This window comes from Scyliorhinus canicula, chromosome 7 (assembly GCF_902713615.1).
Source record: "Scyliorhinus canicula chromosome 7, sScyCan1.1, whole genome shotgun sequence".
Classification (NCBI taxonomy): Eukaryota; Metazoa; Chordata; class Chondrichthyes; order Carcharhiniformes; family Scyliorhinidae; genus Scyliorhinus; species Scyliorhinus canicula.
The window spans coordinates 1,929,483-1,950,543 of NC_052152.1; the positions used below are offsets into that span (position 1 = coordinate 1,929,483).

Here is a 21,061-nt window from a genome sequence, read left to right on the forward strand (position 1 = left end):
CTCCGGCTCCTGCGCTCCGGCTCCTCCGCTGCCGCGCTCCGGCTCCTCCGGCTCCTCCGCTGCCGCGCTCCGGCTCCTCCGGCTCCTCCGCTGCCGCGCTCCGGCTCCTCCGGCTCCTCCGCTGCCGCGCTCCGGCTCCTCCGCTGCCGCGCTCCGGCTCCTCTTCCGCCGTCCGGCCTGTCGGGGGTGGGGGGGTGTTCTCCTTGTTTGGCGCTTGCGGGAGCCCCTCTCCCTGCGACCTCCTTGCTCGCCGCCCGGAAGTCGAAATCCTGATCTGCCCTGTTAGCCACAGTATTAATGTGGCTGGGTCCAGTTCAGTTTCTGATCAATGGTAACGCCCAAGATGTTGATAGTGGGGTATTCAGCGACGGTAATGCCATTGACTGTCACGGGGCGGTGGTTAGATTCTCTCTCATTGGAGATGGTCGTTGTCTGGCACTTGTGTGGCACAAATGTATCTTGCCATTTGTCAGCCCAAGCCTGGATATTGTCCAGGTCTTGCTGCATTTGAACATGGACGGCTTCACTATCTGAGGAGTCACGAATGGTGCTGAACATTGTGCAGTCATCCGCAAACATCCCCACTTCTGACCTTATGATGAAAGGGAGGTCAGTGATAAAGCAGCTGAAGATGGTTGGGCCGAGGACACTACCCTGAGGAACTCCTGCAGTGATGTCCTGGGGCTGAGATGATTGACCTCTAACCACCACAACCATCTTCCTTTGTGTCAGGTATGACTTCAACCAATGGAGAGTTTCCCCCCTGATTCTCATTGACTCCAGTTTAGCTCGGGCTCCTTGATGCCACACTCGGTCAAATGCTGCCTTGATGCCAAGGGCAGTCACTTTCATTATGAATCTATGGAATTCCGTGCCCAGTGAAGCAGTTGAGGCTCCTTCATTAAATGTTTTTTAGATAGATAGTTTTCTGAAGAATAAAGGGATTAAGGGTTATGGTGTTCGGGCCGGAAAGTGGAGCTGAGTCCACAAAAGATCAGCCATGATCTCATTGAATGGCGGAGCAGGCTCGAGGGGCCAGATAGCCTACTCCTGCTCCTAGTTCTTATGTTCTCCTACTCCTCTATCTCACTGTCTCTCTCTCTCTCTGGCTGCCCCCACGGACAACACGAGGCAGATGATGCGTCCGGAGGAGGCGGAGCCAGCAGGCACGCAGCCACATTGGGGGGCCTGCGGGCCTGTGAGTCTGAGAGTCGGGCCTGTGATTTTGAGGATTTGGACCTGGCCAGGCAAATTTTAGCGAAATGTCCCTTTTCGCCACAGTCGCTGCAGTTCGCGTTCTGAGCCGGGCAGCGATGCCTGGGGTGTTGATGCTGGCTGCAGAAATAGCAGGGTAGCCCCCCCCCCCCCCGCCGTGTTGGGCGGGCAGCCGCGTGGCAAAGGCCTACGGTGCTCTCTGGTCGGGGGTCCACGAAGGCGTTGCGTGATCGGACGGGAACACGTTGAGGCTCTGGAACGCTACTCCTAGGGAGGTGGTTAGCTTTACCGTCTCTGCTAGGTCGAGGGCGCCTTTCACGAGCAGGCTCTGTCAGACATAGTTGGACCTGACTCCAACCACGCAGGCGTCCCGGACGGCAAGGTCTATATGTTGAGAGGCCGTAACGGCCTGGTAGTTGCAACTTCGCACAAGGACTTTGAGGTCGCGTAGATACTCCTCCAGCGATTCCCCGGGTCATTGGCGGCGAGTGGTGAGAAGATGCCGCGCGTACACTTTGTTCACCAGTCTCGTGTATAGACGCTTCAGCATCACGAGGGCGTCTGCGTAGGTGGAGGCTTCCTCGAGTTGTACAGAGATTCGATGGCTCACCCGGGCATGGAGGAGACTCAGCTTCTGATTGTCGGAGATGGAAGGCGAGGAGGAGGCGGCGAGGTAGGCCTCGGAACAGCAGAGCAAGTGTGAAAAAAATCCCTTTGGCTTCCGCGGCCTGATTTCCAGTCGGTCAGGTTTAGGGTTGCTTTCATAGCAATGTTGTAGTCGATTAAATTGATGCGACCATGAATTCTTCGCAGGGAGGAGCGGGAGCAGGAGCGGAGGTGACGTGGACCAGGAGGGCTGCCGGGAAGGTAAGTGATCCTATATATTTGGGCGGTGGCTAAACCCGAGACACTACACGTGTAGTGTCTCCCACCCGCCCTCCTCCTCTAACCAATTTGATAAGGTAAAGTTGTTTTTTATTTTAACTCTTATTTGGTATAAGTTTATTATTGAGTATTATAGTAGTTGAATTAAGCTTTTATTTAGCAGAGTACTAGAAATTATTTAACATAAATTTGTAAACGTTAATTAAATAAGTAGAGATGGCTGGACAGGTGATGTGTTGTAGCTGTATGATGTGGGAGCTGGCTGATCCCATTGTGAACAGCAGGGACCACATCTGCAGCAAGTGTTGGTTGCTGCAAGAACTCCGGATCAGAATTGATGATCTGGAGTCTGAGCTTCAAACTCTGCGGCACATCCGGGAGGGGAAGAGTTACCTGGACGTTTTGCTTCAGGAGGCAGTCACACCCGGTAGATTGTGCAATTCAAATTCAGTAAGTGTTCAGGAAAAACAGGGTGTGATTGTAAGTGAGGCAGGTAGGGGGATTCGGAGTTCAGGAGTGCAGGAGCCTCAGCCCTTGGCCTTGTCCAACAGGTATGAGATTCTTGCTCCCTGTGCGGATGAGGAAAAGGGCTGTGGACAGGATGAGCCAGCTGACCATGGCACCATGGTGCAAAAGGCCATTCAAGAGAAGGGAGCTAAAAGACAAGTAGTTGTTATAGGGGATTCTATAATTAGAGGGACAGATAGTACCCTTTGCAAGCCGGATAGGGAGTCCCGCATGGTGTGTTGCCTGCCCGGTGTCAGGGTGCGGGACATCGCCGACCGGCTTGAAAGGATACTGGAGCAGGAGGGGGAGGATCCAGTTGTTGTGGTCCACGTTGGGGCTAACAACATAGGCAAGGCTAGGGTGGAGGACATAGAACATAGAACGATACAGCGCAGTACAGGCCCTTCGGCCCACGATGTTGCACCGACATGGGAAGTCAAAAACTAAAGGCCATCTAACCTACACTATGCCATTATCATCCATATGCTTATCCAATAAACTTTTAAATGCCCTCAATGTTGGCGAGTGCACTACTGTTGCAGGTAGGGCATTCCATGGCCTCACCACTCTTTGCGTAAAAAACCTACCTCTGATCTCTGTCCTATATCTATTACCCCTCAATTGAAGGCTATGTCCCCTCGTGCTAGCCACCTCCATCCGCGGTAGAAGGCTCTCACTGTCCACCCTATCTAACCCTCTGATCATTTTGTATGCCTCTATTAAGTCACCTCTTAACCTTCTTCTCTCTAACGAAAACAACCTCAAAATCAGCCTTTCCTCATAAGATTTTCCCTCCATACCAGGCAACATCCTGGTAAATCTACTCTGCACCCGTTCCAAAGCTTCCACATCCTTCCTACCTCAATGCCATCTATTCTAATAGCCTGGGTCTCAGCATTCTCCTCCACAACATTATCTTTTTCCTGAGTGAATACTGACGAAAAGTATTCATTTAGTATCTCGCTTGTCTCCTCAGCCTCCACACACAACTTCCCACCACTGTCCTTGACTGGCCCTACTCTTACCCTAGTCATTCTTTTATTCCTGACATACCTATAGAAAGCTTTTGGGTTTTCCTTGATCCTACCTGCCAAAGACTTCTCATGTCCCCTCCTTGCTCGTCTTAGCTCTCTCTTTAGATCCTTCCTCGCTTCCTTGTAACTATCAAGCGCCCCAACTGAAACTTCACGCCTCATCTTCACATAGGCCTCCTTCTTCCTCTTAACAAGAGATTCCACTTCTTTGGTAAACCACGGTTCCCTCACTCGACCCCTTCCTCCCTGCCTGACTGGTACGTACTTATCAAGAACATGCAATAGCTGTTCCTTGAACAAGCTCCACATATCCAGTGTGCCCAACCCTTGCAGCCTACTTCTCCAACCTACACATCCTAAGTCATGTCTAATGGCATCATAATTGCCCTTCCCCCAGCTATAACTCTTGCCCTGCGGGGTATACTTATCTCTTTCCATCACTAACGTAAAGGTCACCGAATTGTGGTCACTGTTTCCAAAGTGCTCACCTACCTCCAGATCTAACACCTGGCCTGGTTCATTACCCAAAACCAAATCCAATGTGGCCTCGCCTCTTGTTGGCCTGTCAACATATTGTGTCAGGAAACCCTCCTGCACACATTGTACAAAGAACGACCCATCTAATGTACTCGAACTATATCTTTTCCAGTCAATATTTGGAAAGTTAAAGTCTCCCATAACAACTACCCTATTACTTTCGCTCTTTTCCAGAATCATCTTCGCCATCCTTTCCTCTACATCCCTAGAACTATTAGGTGGCCTATAGAAAACTCCCAACAGGGTGACCTCTCCTTTCCTGTTTCTAACCTCAGCCCATACTACCTCGGAAGAAGAGTCCCCATCTAGCATCCTTTCCGCCACCGTAATACTGTCCTTGACTAGCAGCGCCACACCTCCCCCTCTTTTGCCCCCTTCTCTGAGCTTACTAAAACACCTAAACCCCGGAACCTGCAACAACCATTCCTGTCCCTGCTCTATCCATGTCTCTGAAATGGCCACAACATCGAAGTCCCAGGTACCAACCCATGCTGCCAGTTCCCCTCTCTTATTTCGTATACTCCTGGCATTGAAGTAAACATACTTCAAACCACCGACCTGAACACTGGCACCCTCCTGCGAAGTCAAATCTGTGCTCCTGACCTCTATACTCTCAATCTCCCGTACCCCAAAACTACAATCCAGGTTCCCATGCCCCTGCTGAATTAGTTTAAACCCCCCCAAAGAGCACTAACAAATCTCCCCCCCAGGATATTGGTGCCCCTAAGGTTCAGATGTAGACCATCCTGTCTATAGAGGTCCCACCTTCCCCAGAAAGAGCCCCAGTTATCCAGAAATCTGAATCCCTCCCGCCTGCACCATCCCTGTAGCCACGTGTTTAATTGCTCTCTCTCCCTATTCCTCATCTCACTATCACGTGGCACGGGCAACAACCCAGAGATAACAACTCTGTTTGTTCTCACTCTGAGCTTCCATCCTAGCTCCCTAAAGGCCTGCCTGACATCCTTGTCCCCTTTCCTACCTATGTCGTTAGTGCCAATGTGGACTACGACTTGGGGCTGCTCCCCCTCCCCCTTAAGGACCCGGAAAACACGATCCGAGACATCACGTACCCTTGCACCTGGGAGGCAACATACCAAACGTGAGTCTCTCTCGCTCCCACAAAATCTCCTATCTGTGTACCTGACTATTGAGTCCCCAATTACTAATGTTCTACTCCTTTGGGGATTATCAAGCACGAGGAAGGAAATTGAAGAACAGGTCCTCGAGGGTCATAATCTCCGGATTACTGCCCTGAGCCACGTGCTAATTGGCATAAGGATAAGAAAGTTAGGGAAGTAAACACGTGGCTAAGGGATTGGTGTGGGAAAGAGGGATTCCATTTCATGGGGCATTGGCACCAGTTTTGGAACCGGGGGGATCTGTACCGTTGGGACGGTCTCCACCTGAACCGATCTGGAACCAGTGTTCTAGCGAAAAGGATAAATAGGGTGGTCAGTAGGACTTTAAACTTCTGAGTCGGGGGGAAGGGAAAGCGACAGGGAGTAGGAAGTTAAATGGAAGGATAAGCAGGTTAGCATGTGTGCAGGTGGGTTTAAGTTCAAGGCAGACTAGGAATGAAGCAAAAAGGATAATTTAGGACATCTCATGATGTCCAATTTCTCTAATAATGATAAGAAATTCAGTATTAAGGCACTTTACCTGAATGCTCGTAGCATTCGTAACAAAGTTGATGAATTAACGGCACAAATAATCGTGAATGAATATGACTTGATAGCCATTACGGAGATATGGTTGCAGGATGGTCACGACTGGGAGTTAAATATCCAGGGGTACCAGACGTTTCGGAGGGATAGACAGGTATGTAAGGGAGGTGGAGTAGCACTCATAATCAAGGACGACATCAGGGTGGCATTGAGGGATGATATAGGTTCTATGGAGAATGAGGTTGAATCCATTTGGGTAGAAATTAGAAATTCTAAGAAGAAAAAGACACTGATAGGCGTAGTCTATAGGCCACCAAATAATAGCATCACACTGGGACGGGCAGTAAATGAAGAGATAACTAATGCCTGTGAAAAGGGTACAGCAGTTATCATGGGAGATTTTAATCTGCATATAGATTGGTCAAATCAGCTCGGTCAGGGTAGCCTTGAAGAGGAGTTCGTTGAATGTATCCGGGATAGTTTTCTGGAACAATATGTAATGGAACCGACGAGAGAGCAAGCTATCCTAGATCTGGTCCTGTGTAATGAGGCAGGAATAATTAATGACCTCATCGTTAGGGATCCTCTTGGGAGGAGTGATCACAGCATGGTTGAATTTAGTATACAGATGGAGAGTGTGATGATAGAATCCAATACCAGGGTCCTATGCTTGAACAAAGGGGACTACGATAGAATGAGGAAGGACCTCGCTAAAGTAGACTGGAAACAAATATTTTATGGTAGGACAGTTGAGGAGCAGTGGAGTACTTTCAAAGAAATCTTTCATAGTGCTCAACAAAAGTATATTCCAGTGAGAAGGAAGAACATAAGAACATAAGAACATAAGAACTAGGAGCAGGAGTAGGCCATCTGGCCCCTCGAGCCTGCTCCGCCATTCAATTAGATCATGGCTGATCTTTTGTGGACTCAGCTCCACTTTCCGGCCCGAACACCATAACCCTTAATCCCTTTATTCTTCAAAAAACTATCTATCTTTACCTTAAAAACATGTAATGAAGGAGCCTCAACTGCTTCACTGGGCAATCTCAAGGTCCTCACCTGTCATAGCCTCATTTCTATCAGTCGCTGGCATGTTATTTGTGTCTTCCACTGTGAAGACCGACCCAAAAAACCTGTTCAGTTCCTCAGCCATTTCCTCATTTCCCATTATTAAAACTCCCTTCTCATCCTCTAAAGGACCAATATTTACCTTAGCCACTCTTTTTTGTCTTATATATTTGTAAAAACTTTTACTGTCTGTTTTTATATTCTGAGCAAGTTTACTCTCATACTCTATCTTACTCTTCTTTATAGCTTTTTAGTAGCTTTCTGTTGCCCCCTAAAGATTTCCCAGTCCTCTAATCTCCCAGCACTCTTTGCCACTTTATATGCTTTTTCCTTCAATTTGATACTCTCCCTTATTTCCTTAGATATCCACGGTCGATTTTCCCTCTTTCTTCCGTCCTTCCTTTTTGTTGGTATAAACCTTTGCTGAGCACTGTGAAAAATCGCTTGGAAGGTTCTCCACTGTTCCTCAACTATTCCACCATAAAGTCTTAGCTCCCAGTCTACCTTAGCTAGTTCTTCTCTCATCCCCTTGTAATCTCCTTTGTTTAAACACAAAACACTAGTATTTGATTTTACTTTCTCACCCTCCATCTGTATTTTAAATTCCACCATATTGTGATCGCTCCTTCCGAGAGGATCCCTAACTATGAGATCATGAATCAATCCTGTCTCATTACACAGGACAAGATCTAGGACCGCTTGTTCCCTCGTAGGTTCCATTACATACTGTTCTAGGAAACTATCGCGGATACATTCTATAAACTCCTCCTCACGGTTGCCTTGACCGACCTGGTTAAACCAATCGACATGTAGATTAAAATCCCCCATGATAACTGCTGTACCATTTCTACATGCATCAGTTATTTCTTTGTTTATTGCCTGCCCCACCATATCGTTACTATTTGGTGGCCGATAGACTACTCCTATCAGTGACTTTTTCGCCTTACTATTCCTGATTTCCACCCAAATGGATTCAACCTTATCCTCCATAGCACCGATGTCATCCCTTACTATTGCCCGGATGTCATCCTTAAATAACAGAGCAACACCACCTCCCTTACCATCCACTCTGTCCTTCCGAATAGTTTGATACCCTCGGATATTTAACTCCCAGTCGTGACCATCCTTTAACCATGTTTCAGTAATGGCCACTAAATCATAGTCATTTACGATGATTTGTGCCACCAACTCATTTACTTTATTCCGAATACTACGAGCATTCAGGTAAAGTACACTTATGTTGGTTTTTTTACCTCTGTTTTGAATCTTAACATCTCCAGTTTTATTCCTTTTGTTATTACTGGGCCTATTCACTGAGCTCCCCTCAGTCACTGTACCTTGTACTGTCGCCCTTTATGAATTTTGACTATGTCTTCTCTGCCTTGCACTTTTCCCCTTACTTCCTTTTGTTTCTGTCCCTGTTTTACTACCTTCCAACTTCCAGCATTGGTTCCCATCCCCCTGCCACATTAGTTTAAACTTACAGAATTGTAAGAAAAGAGGTAATCTACCATGGGTGTCTAAGGAGATACATGAGGCTGTCAAATTGAAAGAGAAGGCTTACAAAGTGGCCAAGATCAGCGGGAAACTAGAAGATTGGGAAAACTTTAAAGGTCAGCAGAAAGCCACAAAAAGAGCCATAAAGAAAAGTAAGATAGAACACGAAAAAAAACTGGCACAGAATATAAGGACAGATAGCAAAAGTTTTTATAATTATATAAAACTAAAAAGAGTGGCTAAAGTAAACATTGGTCCGTTAAGAGGATGAGAGTGGTCATTTAGTTATGGGATATGATGAAATGGCGGAGGCATTGAACAAATATTTTGTATCGGTCTTCACAGTGGAGGACACTAATAACATGCCAGCAATTGACCGAGAGAAGAAGGTAGGTGAGGACCTGGAAACCATTACTATCACGAAAGAGCAAGTGTTGGGCAAGCTAATGGAGCTCAGGATTGGTAAGTCTCCTGGCCCTGATGGAATGCATCCGAGGGTACTGAAAGAGATGGCTGGAGTAATAGCAGATGCACTGGTGGTAATTTTCCAAAATTCGCTGAATACTGGGGCAGTCCCAGAGGATTGGAAAACAGCAAATGTGACACCAATGTTTAAAAAGGGAAGTAGACAAAAGATGGGGAATTATAGACCGGTTAGCTTAACCTCTGTCGTGGGGAAGATGCTCGAGTCTATTATCAAGAAAGAGATAGGAGGGCACCTCGATAGAAATTGTCCCATTGAACGGTCACAGCATGGATTCATGAAGGGCAGGTCACGCTTGACGAATCTCTTGGAATTCTATGAAGACATTTCGAGCAAGGTAGACAAAGGGGACCCAGTGGATGTGGTGTACCTAGATTTCCAAAAGGCCTTTGACAAGGTACCGCACAAGAGGCTGCTGCATAAGATAAGGATGCATGGTGTTAAGGGTAGAGTACTAGCATGGATAGAGGATTGGTTGTCTAACAGGAAACAAAGAGTGGGAATAAATGAGTGCTATTCTGGCTGGCAATCAGTGACGAGTGGTGTGCCTTAGGGATCGGTGTTGGGACCACAATTATTTACAATTTATATAGACGATTTGGAGTTGGGAACTACATGTAAGGTATCCAGGTTTGCAGATGACACAAAGGTGTGTGGCAGAGCAAAGTGTACTGAGGACTGTAAAACCTTGCAGAGGAACATTGACACATTGAGTGAGTGGGCAAAGGTCTGGCAGATGGAGTATAATGTCAATAAGTTTGAAGTCATGCATTTTGGTAGGAGTAACGATAGAACAGATTATTACTTAAATGGTAAAAAGCTGCAGCATGCTGCTATGCAGAGGGACCTGGGTGTACTTGTGCATGAGTCACAGAAGGTTGGTCTGCAGGTGCAACAAGTAATTAGGAAGGCAAATAGAATTTTGTCCTTCATTGCGAAGGGGATTGAGTTTAAAAGCAGAGAGATAATGTTGCAGTTGTACAAGGTGCTGGTGAGGCCACTCCTGGAGTACTGTGTGCAGTTTTGGTCTCCACACTTGAGAAAGGATGTGCTAGCACTAGAGGGGGTGCAGAGGAGGTTCACTAGGCTGATTCCGGAGTTGAGGGGGTTATCGTATGAGGAGAGGCTGAGTAGATTGAGATTATATTCACTGGAATTCAGAAGGTTGAGGGGGGATCTAATAGAAACATATAAAATGTTGAAGGGAATGGATAAGATAGAAGTAGAAAGGATGTTTCCACTGGTAGGTGAAAGTAGGACAAGAGGGCATAGCCTCAAGAATAGGGGGGGCAGATTTAGGACTGAATCAAGGAGGAACTTCTTCACTCAGAGGGTGGTTAAAGTATGGAATTCCCTACCGAAAGGAGTAGTAGACGCGACTTCATTGAATATATTTAAAGATAGGGTAGATGTTTTTTTTAAAATAAAGGAATTACGGGATATGGTGAGAATGCGGGTAAATGGTTCTGAGACCACGAAAAGATCAGCCATGATCTTATAGAATGGTGGAGCAGGCTCGAAGGGCCGGACAGTCTACTTCTGCTCCTAGTTCTTATGTTCTTATGAATTCACGCGAGACAGAGAGTTGAAGTGAACTGTGGCTTTAATCGACTAGAACAGTGCCTGCCTGTGACTGCTCTGCTATTGAGAGTGCCTACAGGGCAGCTGCTCTTTATACCTACCCTCAAGGGGGAGGAGCCAGGGGCGGAGCCCACAAGGGCACCAACATCACACATTCTAAGTAATATCGTACAATGGTCCATAGGTGGAGCCCACATGGGCAACAGCGTGATACAGGGCCGAGGCGCAACAGGCCTTCGCCCGTATCAGAGCCGATATAGCCTAGGTCAGGATGCACGCAGTAGACGAGACACTGCCCTTTCAAGTAGAGAGCGATGCATCAGACGTCGCCCTAGCTGCCACCCTCAACCAAGCAGGCAGACCTGTGGAATTCTTTTCCCGCACCCTTCATGCCTCAGAAATGCGGCACTCATCCGTTGAAAAAGAGGCCCAAGCTATCGTTGAAGCTGTGCGGCATTGGAGGCGTTACCTGGCCGGCAGGAGATTCACTCTCCTCACTGACCAACGGTCGGTAGCCTTAATGTTCAATAACACGCAGCGGGGCAAGATCAAAAATGATAAAATCTTGCGGTGGAGAATCGAGCTCTCCACCTATAATTACGAGATTTTGATTCGCCCCGGCAAACTCAACGAGCCCCCAGACGCCCTATCCCGAGGTACATGTGCCAGCGCACAAGTAGACCGACTCCGGGTCCTACACAACAGCCTTTGTCACCCGGGTGTAACTAGTCTGTACCATTTTGTCAAGGCCCGCAATCTGCCCTACTCCATCGAGGAAGTGCGGACAGTCACCAGGGACTGCCAGGTCTGTACGGAGTGCAAGCCGCACTTCTACCTGCCAGACCGTGCGCGCCTCCCGCCCCTTTGAACGCCTCAGCGCGAATTTCAAAGGGCCCCTCCCCTCCACCGACACACGTATATTCTCAGTGTGGTCGATGAGTACTCCAGATTCCCCTTTGCCATCCCATGTCCCGATATGACGTCTGCCACCGTCATCAAAGCCCTCAACACAATCTTCGCTCTGTTCGGTTTCCCCGCCTACATCCACAGTGACAGGGGATCCTCATTCATGAGCGATGAGCTGCGTCAGTTCCTGCTCAGCAGGGGTATCGCCTCCAGCAGGACGACCAGCTATAACCCCCGGGGAAACGGGCAGGTACAGAGGGAGAACAGGATGGCATGGAGGGCCGTCCAACTGGCCCTACGGTCCAGGAACCTCACAGCCTCTCGCTGGCAGGAGGTCCTCCCTGATGCATTCCACTCCATTCGGTCACTGCTGCGCACCGCTACTAACAACACACCCCATGAACGTCTCTTTGCCTTCCCCAGGAAGTCCACATCTGGGGTGTCGCTCCTGACTTGGCTCGCAGTACCAGGACCAGTCCAGCTCCGTAGGCACGTCCGACTCCACAACGCGGACCCGTTGGTGGAAAGGGTGCAGTTGCTCCATGCCAACCCCCAGTATGCCTACGTGGCGTACCCCGACGGCCGCCAAGATACTGTCTCCCTCAGGGACCTCCCCGGCCCGGTGCCACTCTCCCCTCCCCCGGCACTCCCAGAAGTAACCCCACCAGGACCACCCGTCCTTCCCCTGCCCATGCCCAAGGATGAAGAGGATTTTGGCACGCTCCCGTAGTGTCCGAACATCAGGCCAGCACTGATATCACCGCCACTGCTACGTCGATCCCAGCGGAACATCAAGGCACCGGACCGGTTAAATCTCGAACTGGCATCAGATTACAAAAGACATTTTTTTTTCTGATCAAATACTGTAAATCTAAATTCATCGCTGTATATAGTTCTCCACCACCCCCGCCGGACTCAATTTTAACAGGGGGTGAATGTGGTAAGGTAAGGTAAGACCTGTACTACAGGTTCGCCGGGTAGTCCCTGACTGCTGGCTCCGCCCAGTAGGTGGAGTATAAATATGCGTGTCCTTATTCAGCAGCCATTTCGCCAGTTGCTATGGGAGGCCACACATCTTAGAGCAATAAAGCCTCAGTTGTATCCACCTCTAGTCTTTGTACAATTGATCGTGCATCAGAGGGGATCATCGAGGCCAGCATTAGCCCCTGGAGAGCTCAGGTGATGGTCGTCAGGACCGGGGAAAAGAACCGGATGGTGGTTGATTACAGCCAAACCATAAACCGGTACACGCACCTTGATGCGTACCCCCTTCCCCGGATCGCAGACACGGTTAACCAGATCGCACACTACCCGGTGTTCTCCACGGTGGATCTGAAGTCTGCGTACCACCAGCTCCCAATCCGCCCGGAGGATCGCCAAGACACGGCTTTTGAGGCAGACGGCCACCTCTTCCACTTCCTCCGGGACCCCTTCGGCGTCACAAATGGGGTCTCGGTCTTTCAAAGAACGATGGACCGAATGGTGGACCAGTACGGGCTGCGGGCCACATTTCCGTACTTGGACAACGTTACCATCTGCGGCCATGATCAGCAGGACCACGATGCCAACCTCCAGAGATTTCTCTAAACTGCCCGAATCCTTAACCTCACTGACAATAAGGAGAAATGCGTTTTCCGTACAACCAGACTAGCCATCCTCGGCTACATTGTGGAAAACGGGGTTCTAGGACCCGCCCCGACCGTATGCGCCCCCCCCTGTAACTCCCCCTGCCCCAAGGCCCTGAAAAGGTGCTTCGGGTTCTTTTCCTATTACGCCCAGTGGGTCCCCAACTATGCGGACAAAGCCCGCCCACTAATCAAAGCCACCATCTTCCCACTGGCGGGCGAGGTCCGCCAGGCCTTTGGCTGCATCAAGGCGGATATTGCCAAAGCCGCGATGCGTGCGGTGAACGAGTCCGTCACCTTCCAGGTGGAGAGCGACGCGTCAGAGGTCGCCCTCACCGCTACCCTCAATCAGACAGGCAGGCAAGTAGCATTTTTTTTCACGCACCCTCACCGCCTCTGAAATTTGACACTCCTCGGTCGAAAAAGAAGCCCAAGCCATCATGGAAGCCGTGCGGCACTGGAGGCACTACCTCGCTGGTAGGAGGTTTACCCTCGTCTCCGACCAACGATCGGTAGACTTCATGTTCGATAATACGCAGGGGAGCAAATTCCAGAATGATAAGATCTTGAGGTGGAGGATCGAACTTGCCACCTATAATTACGATCTAGTATATCGTCCTGGGAAGCTCAATGAGCCCCCAGATGCCCTGTCCCGCAGCACGTGCGCCAGCGCACAAGGTGACCGACTCCGGGCTATCCACGATGACCTCTGCCACCCGGGGATCACCCGGCTTCTCCACTACATCAAGGCCTGCAACCTGCCCGACTCCACGGAGGAGGTCAGAGCCATGACCAGGGACTGCCCGATCTGCGCGGAGTGCAAGCCGCACTTCTATCGACTGGATAAGGCCCACCTGGTAAAGGCATCCCGGCCCTTTGAACGCCTCAGTATCGATTTATAAGGGCCCCTCCCCTCCAACAACCACAACACATATTTCCTCACCGTCATTGACGCATTCTCCCGCTTCCCCTTTGCAATCCCTTGCCCCGACATGACCGTGGCCACCGTCATTAAAGCCCTACATAGTGTCTTCACCCTGTTCGGTTTCCCTAACTATGTCCACACGACAGGGGTTCGTCCTTCATGAGTGACGAGCTGCGTCAGTACCTGCTCGACAAGGGCATCGCCTCGAGCAGAACTACCAGCTACAACCCCAGGGGGAACGGGCAGGTGGAGAGGGAGAACGCGACGGTCTGGAAGGCCGTCCTCCTGGCCCTACGGTCTAGGAATCTCCCAGTCTCCCACTGGCAGGAGGTCCTCCCCGATGCGTCCACTCTATTAGGTCCCTCCTTTGCACAGCCACAAACGAGACACCTCATGACCGCCTGTTTGTTTTCCCCAGGAAATCCACCTTTGGGGCCACGCTTATGTCCTGGCTGAAGACACCGGGGCCCGTCCTACTCCGCAAACACGTCAGGAGCCACCCTGGTCAAGAGGGTCCAGCTCCTACACACCAAATCCTCCCGCCCCCCGTACGCATACGTAGAACACCCCGATGGCCGACAGGATACGGTTTCCCTCCGGGACCTGGCGCCCACAGGATCCACTACCACCACCACCCCAACTTACCCCGCCAACCTACGCTGACCAGCGCCCCCGCCACTACATGGCACCCGCACCCGCTCTTGCCCCCCTCCCCCTTCACCGACCCACAGGAACGAAGCTCCAGAAGACACGCTCCCGGAGTCTGTGCCCGCACCGGCGGCTTCGCTACCCATGCCCGCACGGATGAGTTTGACACCCGAGCCAGCTGCGATACCAGAGCTTTGGCGATCACAGCGCACGATCCGGGCGCCGGACATACTGAACCTGTGAACCCTTCACCCCCGTCGGACTTCATTTTTTTAACAGGGGGTGAATGTGGTGAACGTATTGCAGTAACCATTCACCATATATTTCACTGTACTACGCTGTTGCCCATGAGGGCTCCACAAATGGGTCATTGTAAGGTATTACCTGTGATGTATCATGTTGGTGCCTTTGTGGGCACGCCCCTGGCTCCTCCCCTTGAGTGGAGGTATAAAGAGCAGTAGCCCTGTAGGCAGCACCAGTACCAGAGCATTTGCAGGCAGGCACTTTTCTAGTCGATTAAAGCCACAGTTTATATCAACTCTGTTTCGCGTGAATTGATGGTCGCATCATCTCTGTCTCTCGCTGTTGTCTCTCTCTCTGTCTCTCTTGTGGTGAATATGTAACCACTATAATTCACACTGTACATTACTGTTGTCCCTGTGAGCTCCATCTGTGAGCCGTTGTGCGGCTCTGCCCACAGGGGGAGATGAGGAGCATGTACAGGGCTCCGCCCTCGGCTCCGCCCCCTTCAGGAAGTATAAGTGCTGCGGTCCTGCGAGTCCGCCTTCAGTTCAGCACAGTCGCAGGCAGGCTCAGTTGTAAGCCGATTAAAGCCACAGTTTACTCCAACTCGTGTCTCTGAATGAATTGATGGTCGCATCAATTTAATCGGCTTAAAGAACTACTATAGAATCAGCCCTCAAACCTGACCGGCTGGAATTCGACCCACAGGCCGCAGAGGCAAAGGTAATTTTTTTGCATTGGCTTCGGTGCTTCAACCTGGCTGCGTCAACGACCTCCTTTGTTACATAAGAACAGAAACTAAGTCTTCTCCACGCACGGGTGAGCCATCGTATTTCCACTCAACTTAATGAAGCTGACTCTTATACTGAGGACCTCGCGATGCTCGACCGCCTGTACGTGCGGCCCGTGAACGAAGTCTACGCGCGACACATCTTCACAACTCGTTGCCAGCGTCCTGGGGAGTTGCTAGATGACTATCTACGTGACCTCAAAGCCCTGGCACGCGACTGTAACTTCCAGACCGTGACAGCCTCCCAGCACATGGAACTTGCCGTCCGAGATGTGTATGTTGCAGGGTCCGATCAAATTATGTGCGGCAGCGTCTTCTTGAGAAAGGGGCCCAGGAGCTGGAGGACACAGTAAAACTGCCGACCTCGTTAGAGGTCACTTTCCAAAGCCTAACTGGGTTCCCGGCTGATCACGCGACCCCATTGTGGACCCCCGACCAAAGGCTGCCCCAGGACTGCGCCGCGTGGCCACCTGCCCACCACGGAGGACTATCATGCCATTTTTGCGGCCAGCCCCAACACCCCCGACAGCAATTCCCGGCACGGGGCACAGAAGCTGCACGTCCTCCACTCCAGCGTGGGTATCGATGCCTACGCAATAATCAAAGAGGAAACTAATTATGATGACGCTATACAAAAGCTAAAAGGACAATTCATCAAACCGGTGAACAGGGTATTCGCTCAACATCTGCTGGCCACCAGAAAGCAGGTCCCCGGTGAGTCTCTAAACCAATATTACCGGGCCCTCCATGCCCTGGGGAGGAGTTGCTCCTGCGTAGCGGTCTCGGCTACGGAGCACATGGAGCTACTGATCAGAGACGCTTACGTGGCTGGGATGCTGTCCCCGTGATCCGCCAGCGGATGCTGGAAAGAGACGACCTCAGCTTAACTGAGACGCTGACTCTCTCCTCCTCTCTGGAGGTCGCAGATCAAAGCGCTCGCTCTTATGACCCTGGCCAGGCCTCCTGGCACGCTTCCCACCCGCCACCCGCCGCTCCCGACCTCCCTCAGGCCTGTGCCGCGGGACGCCCCGATAAATCCGCGGGGCCCCGCTGCTACTTTTGCGGGTACGCAAAACACCCTCGCTCGCGCTGCCCAGCCCGCTCCGCCCTCTGTAAGAGCTGGGGGAAGAAGGGCCACTACTCCACGGTCTGCCAGGCCAAAACGCTGGCTGCAGCGCTTCTGGATGCCGCACAGAGAACCCCCCCCCCCCCCCGCCCGCCCCCAGGCCTCTGCGACCGGCCTGTGTGCCTCTCTCTCCTCTCCAGGGCCGCCCCAGCCGTTCCCGGCTCGCGCCCCAGAGCCGCTCCACCTCACCCAGCTCCTCCCGACTCGCGCCCCGCCGGCTGACAAGCGCACCTCCCCAGGCCCTCCCGATCCCTGCCTGCCCGCCGCGCGTACCTCTCCCCCCCACCACCGGGCCCCGGCGCCCGTCCTGCGCGCCTCCCCGGCCCCTCCAGGTCTCTGCCGGCCCGCCACGCACGTTTCTCCCCCCTGCCCCCGGGCCCGTCCTGCGTGCCTCGCCAGCCCCTCCAGGTCTCTGCCGGCCCGCCGCGCACGTTTCTCCCCGCCGCCCTGGCGCCCGACCGGCTCGCCTCTCCGGGCCCCCCCGGCCCCTACCTACCCGCCACGCGAATCTTCTCCCCCCGGCCTCCTGCACCCGGCCTGCGCGCCTCACCTCCCCCGCTCGCAGCTGCTCCACCCGGCTCGCCGGCAACGCTAGCTCCGCCCCCAGCGGCCACGAGGGCTTCCTGGGCGCCGCCACCTTGGGGCGCCGACCCCATGTGCGGGTCCTGGGCGCCGCCACCTTGGGGCGCCGACCCCACGTGCGGGTCCTGGGCGCCGCCATCTTGGGGTGCCGACCCCACGTGCGGGTCCTGGGCGCCGCCATCGTGGGGCGCAGACTTCACGTATGGATCCTGGCCACCGACTTCCGGGACTGCCACGCAAGGTCCCTCCAGCAGCGACTCGGACGGCGACGACGGATTTTCTCCACGGCTCGCGGCCGTTCAACTCGACCAGTCACGTCCACGCACGCTCGCCCAAACGACAACGCTGATCCACCTCAACGGCCACGAGACGGACTGCCTGCTGGACTCCGGGAGCACGGAAAGCTTTGTTCACCCTGACACGGTAAGGCGCTGCGCGCTCCCTGTCCATCCCGTAACACCCTAAATCGGGTTAGCCTCAGGTTCGCACTCCGTCCACATCACCGGCTGCTGCTTCGCGGACCTCATGGTCCAGGGGAAGGTTTTTAAAAATTATAAATTCCTTGTCCTCCCTGACCTTTGTGCACCGACACTCCTATGACTGGACTTCCAGTGCAACCTGCAGAGCTTGACCTTTCAATTCGGCGGCCCTATACCCCCCTCACTGTCTGCAGCCTCACGTGGAGCAGACGGTACAGCGCCCAGGACCGGTCCTTCATCAGGTCCGAGGTCCAGAGGTTGCTGACGGAAGGGGTCAACGAGGCCAGCAACAGTCCCTGGCGAGCCCAAGTGCTGGTGGTCCGGACTGGGGAGAAAAACCGGATGGTCATCGATTATAGCCAAACCATCAATCGGTTTACGCAACTGGACGCGTATCCTCTCCCCCGTATTTCCACCATGGTAAACGAGGTCGCGACATACAAGGTCTTCTCCACTGTGGACCTTAAGTCCGCTTACCACCAGCTCCCCATCCGCGCGAGTGACCACCTGTACACCGCGTTCAAGGCTGATGGGCGCCTCTACCACTTCCTTAGGGTTCCGTTTGGTGTCACAAATGGGGTCTCGGTCTTCCAACGGGAGATGGACCGAATGGTCGACAAGTACGAATTATGGGCTACCTTCCCGTATCTTGATAATGTCACCATCTGCGGCCATGACCAGCAGGACCATGATGCCAACCTCCAGAAATTCCTCCAAACCGCAAAACTCCTTAACCTCACGAACAATAAGGATGAATGCGTGTTTAGCACCGACCGCCTAGCCATCCTCGGCTACGTAGTGCGTAACGGAGTGATAGGCCCCGACCCCGAACGCATGCGCCCCCTGATGGAACTCCCTCTCCCCAATACCCCCAAATCCCTCAAACGCTGCCTGGGGTTCTTCGCATACTACGCCCAATGGGTTCCCAATTACGCTGACAGGGCCCGTCCCCTCATTCAAACCACGACCTTCCCGCCGTCGACGGAGGCCTGCCAGGCCTTTAGCTGCATCAAAACGGACATCGCAAAGGCCACGATGCGCGCCATCGACGAGTCCTGAGTCCTCCCCTTCCAGGTCGAGAGCGACGCATCAGAAGTAGCTCTGGCGGCCACCCTGAACCAAGCGGGCAGACCCGTGGCCTTCTTCTCCAGAACTCTCCAGGCTTCCGAACTCCGCCACCCCTCTGTGGAAAAGGAAGCCCAGGCCATAGTCGAAGCCGTGCGACATTGGAGGTACTATTTGGCCGGCAGGAGGTTTACCCTCCTCACAGACCAACGGTCAGTAGCCTTCGTGTTTAATAATGCACAAAGGGGCAAGATCAAAAATGACAAGATTTTACGGTGGCAGATCGAGTTGTCCACGTACAACTATGATATCTTGTATCGTCCTGGGAAGCTCAATGAGCCTCCTGATGCCCTGTCCCGCGGTACCTGCGCCAGCGCGCAGACAGACCGCCTCCACTCCCTCCACGCAGACCTCTGCCATCCAGGGGTGACCCGCCTACACCATTACATTAAGGCCCGCAACCTGCCCTACTCCATCGAGGAAGTCAGGTCAGTAACCCGTGACTGCCACATCTGCGCCGAGTGCAAACCGCACTTACATAGAATTTACAGTGCAGAAGGAGGCCATTCGGCCCATCGAGTCTGCACCGGCTCCTGGAAAGAGCACCCTACCAAAGGTTAACACCTCCACCCTATCCCCATAACCCAGTAACCACACCCAATACTAAGGGCAATTTTGGACACTAAGGGCAATTTATCATGGCCAATCCACCTAACCTGCATGTCTTTGGACTGTGGGAGGAAACCAGAGCACCCGAAGGAAACCCACGCACACACGGGGAGGATGTGCAGACTCTGCACAGACAGTGACCCAAGCCGGAATCGAACTTGGGACCCTGGAGCTGTGAAGCGATTGTGCTATCCACAATGCTACCGTGCTGCCCCTTCCATATGAGGAAGAGGTAATCATCTTTCAGCTTTCTTGATGAATACCATGGTGGTAATTGAAGAAATTCATCAAGAGGACTTGAAAAAATTATGCAACGCATGGAAACACACACACACAAAAAAAATCAAAATCAATGATTCCATTACCCAGCAGGGCAAGGGCAGTGATTGTGATTTCCATATTTTGGTCCGCCCCGAGCGCGCACACCTGATCAAAGCATCCCGCCCCTTCGAACGTCTTAGCATTGACTTCAAGGGGCCCCTTCCCTCTAACAACCGCAACATTTACTTCCTGGCGGTTATCGACGAACACTCCCGCTTCCCCTTCGCCATTCCCTGTCCCGACATGACCACATCGACCGTCATTAAGGCCCTCCTCTCCATCTTCTCCCTGTTCGGCTACCCCGCGTACATACACAGCGATCGGGGGTCCTCCTTTATGAGCGACGAGCTGCGTCAATTCCTGCTCAACAGGGGCATTGCCTCTAGCAGGACGACCAGCTATAACCCTCGGGGTAACGGACAGGTCGAGCGGGAGAATGGTACCATCTGGAAGACCATACTACTGGGCCTCCGGTCCAGAGATCTCCCTATTTCCCGATGGCAAGAGGTTATCCCCGATGCCCTACATTCTATCCGCTCACTCCTCTGTACCGCAACAAATCAGACACCTCATGAACGTCTTCTTGTTTTCCCCAGGAAGTCGTCCTCCGGATCCCCTCTCCCGACGTGGCTGGTCACCCCCAGGCCCATCTTGCTTCGGAAGCATGTGCGGGTGCACAAGTCCGACCCGTTGGTGGAGCATGTCCAGTTACTCCACGCTAACCCGCAGTACGCGTATGTGGAGTACCCCGACGGTCGGCAGGATACGCTCTCCCTCCGGGACCTGGCACCCGCCGGCGTGCGGCCCCCCCCCCACCACAGACCCCTCCTCCCCTTTTTCACCCCAGCACCCCACCCAGCTTCCCCATCCCACATCCATGGCGTCTCCGCGGCCAGCTCAGGTGACGGAGACTACTCGAGGTCTATCGCTCCCGGACTCCAGGACATCAGCAGGACCATCGGCCGATCCGACGTCAACTCCTCCACTGCGGCGCTCGGCCAGGACGTCAAGGACCACCAAAAGACTGATCGAATCCTTCTAGAGTTCTACAGCCCCATGGACTTTTGTAAATATCCGTTATGGTCTGGGCCAGTGGGGAAGCAAACACCAAATTCAATAAGGGTAACGGAGAGAAAATGGTATTCTCTCCCGACCGGCTACTCATATCACCAGTTCTCCCTTCTCCCCCCCCCCCCCCCCCCCCCCC

At 52.6% G+C, this 21,061-nt stretch overlaps 1 protein-coding gene across 1 annotated transcript in view; it reads left to right on the top strand.

Moving 5' to 3' along the window:
• Positions 1-2,013: 2,013 nt before the first annotated feature.
• pdxka (pyridoxal (pyridoxine, vitamin B6) kinase a) overlaps positions 2,014-21,061 on the top strand; it is a 98,205-nt gene continuing 79,157 nt past the window's right edge. Inside the window, exon 1 of the mRNA XM_038801247.1 lies at positions 2,014-2,082. Coding sequence (XP_038657175.1) covers positions 2,014-2,082 — 69 coding nt within the window. The remainder of the gene's footprint in view (positions 2,083-21,061) is intronic.